This window comes from Gigantopelta aegis, chromosome 15 (assembly GCF_016097555.1).
Source record: "Gigantopelta aegis isolate Gae_Host chromosome 15, Gae_host_genome, whole genome shotgun sequence".
Taxonomy (NCBI): domain Eukaryota; kingdom Metazoa; phylum Mollusca; class Gastropoda; order Neomphalida; family Peltospiridae; genus Gigantopelta; species Gigantopelta aegis.
The window spans coordinates 10,436,019-10,444,645 of record NC_054713.1 but is presented as its reverse complement, the minus strand read 5'-3'; the positions used below and the strand labels follow the sequence as shown (position 1 = coordinate 10,444,645).

At 38.4% G+C, this 8,627-nt stretch overlaps 1 protein-coding gene across 1 annotated transcript in view; it reads left to right on the top strand.

The window, feature by feature from the left end:
- Positions 1-8,277: 8,277 nt before the first annotated feature.
- Positions 8,278-8,627, top strand: part of LOC121390343 — a 29,289-nt gene continuing 28,939 nt past the window's right edge. The window contains exon 1 of the mRNA XM_041522135.1: positions 8,278-8,531. Coding sequence (XP_041378069.1) covers positions 8,278-8,531 — 254 coding nt within the window. The remainder of the gene's footprint in view (positions 8,532-8,627) is intronic.

Sequence of the window (8,627 nt, the reverse complement as noted above, 5' to 3'; positions counted from 1 at the left end):
ACACACACACACACAGACACAGCATGTTCCATTAGAGGATTAACCCAAGTACAGCAAATCGAACAGGATTACAAAGTAGTCAACGAAAAAAAAGAGTAAAGTTTGTTTTACTTAACGACGCCACTAGAGCACATTGATTTTTTTATCTTAACACCGGCTATTGGACGTCAAACATATGGTCATTCTGACACTGTTTGTTTAGAGGAAACCCGCTATCGCCACATAGGCTACTCTTTTACGACAGGCAGCAAGGGATCTTTTATTTGCGCTTCCCAAAGGCAGGATAGCACAAACCATGGCCTTTGTTGAACCAGTTATGGATCACTGGTCGGTGCAAGTGGTTTACACCTACCCATTGAGCCTTGCGGAGCACTCACTCAGGGTTTGGAGTCTGTATCTGGATTATGCCTCGACTGGGATCCGAACCCAGTACCTACCAGCCTGTAGACCGATGGCCTAACCACGACGCCGCCGAGGCCGGTAAAATAGTCAACGAGTGAAATTAATTAAGAGGTACATAACCGGTAAGTAGAATGTTCGGTTGCCGTGTGCAATAGGCCGTAATATCGATTCACCTGGCTGAACCCATTTTCATTTTTAAGAGAGAAATAACCAAATAGAATCTACAGGTTGCCGATAAGTTCTGTATTAATATACTGACGGAAGTAAATACGGAATCACATCACACACTCATAGGAAACGTTAAGGTTTGTTTTAGCTACACTACTATAGCACATTGATTTATTACTCATGGTCAAACACTATTGGATGTCAAACGTTTGGTAATATATAGTCTTAGATAGGAAACCAGTAACAGTTTTCCATTAGTAGCAATGGACCTTTTTTTATGTGCACCATCCCACAGGCTGAATAGCACATACCACGGCCTTTGTTATACAAGAAGTGATGCACTGGCTGGGTCGAGAAATGAGCTTTACCACTGGGCTACGCCGAGCCCCTCATTTCAAGTAAAACCTTCGTCCATAGTGTCAGGATGTTAACCGCATTATTGACATTCAAACTGACATTAGTGACATTCAAACTGACATTATTGACATTCAAACTGACATTACTGGCATTCAAGCTGACATTACTGACATTCAAACTGATATTACTGACATTTAAACTGACACTACTGACATTCAAAGTGACACTACCGACTTTCAAACTGACATTACTGACATTCAAACTGACATTACTGACATTCAAAACTGACATTACTGACATTCAAACTGACATTACTGACATTCAGTGACACATTATATCGTTCTACTTTATACAGGCATTATGATGCTAATAGTCACTGATATTTGGTCTACAATACCAAGTGTTCCATTTATCTTTCTATCCGGGGGGTGGGGGGGGGGGGGGGGAGGAGGGATTTAGCTCAGTCGGTTGAGTGTTTGCTTGAGGTGGATCCATTCAACTGATCGGGTTTTTCTCGTTCCAGCCGCGAGTGCATCACAACTGGTCAAAAGCTGTGGTATGTGCTCTCCTGTCTGTGGGAAAGTGCATACAAAAGATCCCTTGCTGCATTAGGAAAAATTACCAAATGTTTTAACATCCAATAGCTGATGATAAATTATTCAATGTGCTCCAGTGGTGTCGTTAACAAAACAAACTTTAACTTTCTTTCTATCAGTATATATTCAAAAGAAACTAAAAAGATAGCTATTTCTGAGAATAATGTTTGTAAAATCATACAAGAAATAATAACCTTTTGTTCCATTAAAACAACTATTACTGTTATTACAATACAAAATGATCGTGCTTTTTCAGGCTGTATTTGAAATCCTCACAAAACACAGCAATGCCGTTCATTTACGGATTGTGTCAAGTATTCTATTTTCAGTATGAAGATTATAGCAACCACAACTGGTACTAAAAACAGAACATCCGATATGAGCTTCCGCATTGCATCTGCCGAATCGTATCACTGCGGGATTCCTTACGAACAAGAAGGATGTGTTATTAATGATCTGAATAAGTTCGTGGGAGACCATATAAAATAGGAGTGAGAACCGCAATATAATAGTATTACAAAGGATCTTTCCGGCGTTATAGGTGCATTCACACAGTTGCAAGTGCTATTTTTACATGTATTAGTGATAATTTCGTTTTTATTTCAAATCGATTCCGCATAACTAACTTGAGTGGGCGGAACATAGCCCAGTGGTAAAGCGATCGCCTGATGCGCGGTCGGTCTAGGATCGATCCCCGTTGGTGGACCTATTGAGCTATATCTCATATCAGCCAGGGCACCACGCCTGGTGTATCAAAGGCCGTGACATGTGCTATCCCGTCTGTGGGATACATATAAAAGGACCGTTGCTACTAATGGGACAATGTAGCGGGTTTCCTTTCTAAGACTATATGTCAAAATTATCAAATGTTTGACGTCCAATAGCCGATGGTTAATAAATCTGTGTGTTCTAGTGGTGTCGTTAAACAAAAAACTAAACTTTAACAAACTTTTAACACATTACTTTGTTGGTGTATTTTACTACAGCAACTCCCAGGGCCGTATCTAGCATAACATAACTAGATGGGGTGGGGTGGGGGTAGAAGTTGGGGGTGGACGGACAGTAAACACAACAACCCAGTCACTGTCTTCCCTAGCGAGACAAAATGACACTTTAAAATAGAAACGGATTTTAAAATGTTTAAGAGATCGCCATCCTCACCCACCCACCACAAGTCTACCCCGCCGTTAGATATAACACACATCTCATATAGTGCCGTTTTACATGAGCGCAGCTGACTTGCGATTAGAACAGTTATAGCGAATATATACAAACGCTGCCATTGATAACCAGATAGTCGATTTTTGAAACGTCTTTTCTTTTATGTCCCGCCCCCGCGCCACGCCCATATCGGCCTGCGCTGCACACACGGAAAACGTCCCTAATTATATCTCACCAGATGTAACCCTTAGCATGGAAAAGTTTAGATGGGGTGGCATGGCCTTACACTGGACTTTCCCTAAAAAATACGACCTCCGTGTATATAGCCAATTCTATGTTAAGTGCCAAAGATGGCGGCTTCCATTGCTGTTGTATTTATTGAATTCATACTTATACGTAATGCTTAATACTCTGAGTGTACAGTAGTCGACTGGACCTGAGCGCAAAGTAGATCCTTGTGAAGTGCGACCAGCCTCAGTGGTGTCGTGGTTAAGCCATTGGACATAAGGTTGTAGGTACTGGGTTCGCAGCCCCATACCGGCTCCCAACCAGAGCGAGTTTTAACGACTCAATTGGTAGGTGTAAGATCACAACACATTCTTCTCTCTCACTAACCACTTACAACTAACACATTAACCCACTGTCCTTGACAGACCGCCCATATAACTGAGGTGTGTGTCCAGGACACAGTGCTTGAACCGTAATTGGATATAAGCACGAAAATAAGTTGAAATGAAATGCGAAGTGCGGCTTTGTGCAAGTACAGAAAAAGGTCGGCAGTACACATCAAAAGAAGAGAAGCGGTCAGAACGATCGGAAACTGTTAAAAACGACCTTGCGAATTATACTCTAGATTATTTTATCAACAGAGAACAATAATACTTGAACTGTAACATTTAGAATGTTACAATTAGAAGTGCTTTGGGTTGTCGATTTTTCTATTTGTTGCTAATTAGTCACGTCTTTCGACTTAGGACAAAAATCAATGCGTCGGAGTAGGTATTTAGCTCTGGAGAATACGTGACGTTACATCTTCATCATCGCTCGATGTTTAACTGTTGTTATTATAGAAATTGTCAGACGGATCATCTAACCAATCTGTTGTCATTACAAGACAAAAATCACGTGACGAGAAAAGCCTGTTGAAGTATTTTCCTAGAGTCTACGTCATTTTTTGTTGTCGTGCTGGACTACACTTTGTTGCTACTTTGTTTTACATTTATTAATATGAATGTCAGTTAAAGGATAGATCACGTCTTTACAATAGTGTGCATCCTATTTTCCAAATGTATTTCATCTTATTGAACTGCAAATGAAGATCTGTGCGCTGCTCGTTGTGATTATGTTGAGGATTTTGCATTTCACTGTTTATTAATACGAATGACTGTTCAGATCAAATCTTCATTTTATCTGGGATATCATCATGTATGTTTTGTTTTGTAAATAAGTCAAAGTTGTCATTCTTTGACAGACAAGTTCGCTCTAAATAAGTTGAAAAAAATTACCTGATTTGTTATTAGTATTTTAAAGCAGACTGATCATAGTTTTCGAGTTTCGTACTTTTTTGTGCCTGGACAAATTACAAGAAGGCCAGAAACAGATTTCATTTGCAATTGTTGTTCCTTTTAATGCAAGTTGTTAGTTGTAAGTAAGGAGTAAACAACGATAAAATGCAACGACGATAGCCAAACCAACACTACCTAGTGAGTAAAGTCCGTGTGTTCGCGGCAGGCGAATTGTACTATTTCTTTGCAAGACAAGACTAATGATTATTTTGTGTCTGGACAAGCGCATTTCCGGATGTTTTCGGCTTCATTGTGACCTGTTCTGTAAAACTGTTTGAGATTCTGCGCATACCTGGGGTTTTTTAAACTTGTGATGCAGCATTGTGAATGGAGAATGTCTAGTTCATTTGTACGCTATGACTTTTGTTGATAAATTGTGTTTTTTTTAAATAATAACATCCAAGAACGTGAAACCATACTGTCATAGACTTATAAAGTGGATTAAGAAGAACAAGAAATCACTAATAATTACTGTTTACCGCAAATCCATTTGATCAAAATCAAGTTAATACACATAGAGTGCAAAGTCGCAGACCCTAATTTAACCCGTGAAAATGGACACTAAGTTTAGTTAATCTACAAACCTGCATCATATTTGGATAAAGTTAAAACAGAGTGAAATACAAACCTGTGACGTTGATAAATGGAAATACCCTTAAAACGTAGACTAGAGTTACTTTCAATAACCATTGTTTGTCAGAGGTACATGCGATTTTTTTTATTATTGCAAAATGCATTTTGTGGTGTTAGAAAAACTAAGATAAATAGAAACACTTCGGATGTATGGAAATTAATAATTTAAACAATAAAATCTAAGTCATGTCTTTAATAGTGAAAAACACGAAGTAGTGTGTCAAAAACTTGAGTGACTTTAAATTGCAGTAATTGTAAATGTAATAGATTCTTAACATTAATCTGGTAATGATACAAAAAACACTGGCGATTTGAAATTTCAATATGCAAGAAATGTTATACCTAACATAAAATACAAATTTCAAAAGATATTCTGTAAGTGCACACATTAACGGAGGTGAACTGTGGTGCTTCTTCTATTTTTATTTCCTAAGTTTGCTAAACGGATTACGAGAGAAACACCAATACACAAAGGCGCTAATCCTTAAATTTAACAGCGATTTCTGTTTACAGACGAAACTCGATATCTCTAGATCTGTGGAACAGAACATCAAAGCAGCATTTGCACATGCACTGTTGTTTGGATAGAAGTTTAACACCGATCAGTTTTCGGTGGATTTAGTTTTAGTCGACCCGTAGTTTCTGTTGGTATAAATCAAAGAAGACATAAAGTTTTTTTGTTAAGTTTAATTCCAGACGATACGTTTGAGGGTTTTTTTTGTTGTTGTTTTTTTCTTTTGCTGGTTTTGGTTGTCAAATACTCGTACTTTTCGCCGGTTTTAGTTTGGATCGACAAGTTGTTTTCGTTTATTTTAGTTCTGGGATGACACTGTATTGAGTGGTTTAGTTCTGGAACAATACAGGATTCGAGCTTTAGTTTTGGAACAATACAGTATTGAATGTTTTTAGTTCTGGGGTGACACAATATTCAATGATTTTAGTTCCGGGATGTCACGGTATTCGGTAGTTTAAATTCTGGGGCGACCCATGATTGGACAGTTTACATTCTAGAACAACACTGGATTAAATGTTTCTAGTCTGACACTGTATTCGATAGTCTTAGTTCCAGGAGGACACGGTATTTAACGAGTTCAGTTCCGGAAGGACACGGTATTCGATAATTTAAATTCTGACACGACACAAGATTCGATAGTTTTAATTCTTGAATGACACTCAGTTTTGTTGGATTTTGTATGTATGAATTTGTTTTTGTTGTAGTTCAAGATGATACGTCAACATAACCTGATAATATTTTAATGATTTGCGATTTGACCAGATGAACTTTGGAATTGTCTGTGTGTCCACTGTGTTAATATTATAAAACAGCTTATTAGTATTATTTATCATATTCACGTATAAGCAGATAACTCTCTGGACGAAAAATATTTAAGCTTCATCATATAACGTCTTATAACCGAATATTCTAAAACACACGGAGTGCAGTTGAAAATAATACCATCAGCTTGTTACAAGACGTTTTTATATAGAACATTATTTAAAGTACATTAATGACATTTTAATTCGGATGAAAGACTAAGAGGATTTAACTAAAATAATTATTTTTCAAATCTATGTTATTGTCAGTGACGGTCGCTAAGGCTTTTAATTCCATACCACTTTCGGAACGTTCGTTAGAATTGTTGTTGGGAAGAGACATACACCTTTGGAAATTAATTTTAATGGATTGCCCTGGTGGTTGTGAGGTTAATGTTAAGGGCCGTCCAATTCCATACAAATCTGTAAAGTAATATCGATTCCTGTCAATATAAGCTCCGTGTTTTGAGTGTATGCTTTAATCGTCTTCAAACAATTTATCAGACAATTTATTCATTTATGTGATCAGCAATTATTTGTAATTTAATACTGCGTGGTTGTATGGAATCTGTGCGGCTGTAAAATTACGGTATGTCTGTAAAATATACATATAGTTGTAAAATCACTGTGCGGCTGTAAAATCACTGTACGACTGTATAATCACTGTACAGTGTTGTTAAATCATTGTACGGCTGTAAAATTACCGTACGACTGTAAAATCACCGTACAGTGTTGTGAAATCACTGTACGACTGTAAAATCACTGTACAGTGTTGTTAAATCACTGTACAGTGTTGTTAAATCACTGTACGACTGTAAAATCACTGTACAGTGTTGTTAAATCACTGTACGAATGTAAAATCAATGTACGGTTGTTAAATCACTGTACAGCTGTAAAATCGCTGTACAGTGTTGTTAAATCATTGTACGGCTGTAAAATCACTGTACGGCTGATAAATCACTGTACGGCAGTAAAATCACTGTACGGTTGTTAAATCACTGTACGGCTGTAAAATCACTGTACGGCTGTTAAATCGCTGTACGGTTGTTAAATCACTGTATGGTTGTTAAATCACTGTACGGCTGTAAAATCACATCGTAGGTGTAACCATCACTGTACTCCTGCAAAATCGCTGTACGGTTGTTAAATCACTGTATGGTTGTTAAATCACTGTACGGCTGTAAAATCACATCGTAGGTGTAAACATCACTGTACTCCTGCAAAATCGCTGTACGGCTGTAAAGACATGTTGTAGCTATAAAAATCACTGTACGCCTGTAAAATCGCTGTACGGCTGAGACATACAGTATCGCATCATTTGTCGATTCCGCGGAACAATCGCAATCAGATACTTTACGACTTTCATGTTTGCACGTACTGCAATAACCCTATCCTATAATGATAAGAAAACCTTCTCAGTATTTGTGAATAATAGTGTGAAATGCACTCCAAACTTTACAACCACAATCACACCTTTCTGCTGCGAAACATTCGTCATAATATGGACAATTAAAGGAAACGGAAATGTATCCTTTCGCCAGTATAGTTCTCACCAATGCTGGCGCCAAGGGCTGTTGAGAATATCAAAGTGAAATTAATCAGGGTCTTCAATCGCTTTCATTGGAAACACACTACTGACATACCTGCAATTGACACCAAGGAAATGTAGTACATTTCAATATCAAACACTTGACATTTCATTGACATCGTCCAGTCCCATATTGAAATACAACACAACCTGTTGACAAATAACAGAAAAGGGCAGAATGAATTCAAGTTGAGATAAACTTAAACTGTGTAACAAAGACTGCCCAGCTATGTGGATGGCGCCATTTTTGGAGTTCATTACCATTGAAATCAATTTCATTGTCGGGCTGTAATAGACATCACTGCAAAAGATTTCTCCCACATTAACCACGCTATTTTATTGTTATTGTTTCCTCTGCGCGTGCTTCGACATCCAAATCGGCGATCTTTTTTATGCGCGTGGGTTAATCGAACGCTGACGAGGTATACTCGAAAACAGATCGCACAAAGACAGCTCTTGTCCGCGGTACTTAGCGAGTCTTAGCGAGTCAACAATGGCTTCTAAAGGTGGCGGTAGAAAGAAGAAAGAGGGGCCGAAGGATAACGTAACAACACCACTGACGTCTACAGCCAAGGCGAGATTTGGGCGAACTGCGACTCGAAAAGCACGTCGCCACGGTGGTAACGCGATGTCCAAACCGGCCACCGGTCAAGCGAGGTCAAGCGAACAGGAGTCTGGATCTGTTGTTGGTAGCTCAGTGAATGAGAGAGAAAATGGAGATCGCTATGGAAGAAAATTCTATGAGAGGTAGGTGTGGAGAAAGATTTAAGGGTTTCCTTCTCCCTCTTCCCTCTCTTTCCTCTCTTCTTCCTTCTCTCTCTTTTGTCTTTTTCTCTCTCTCTC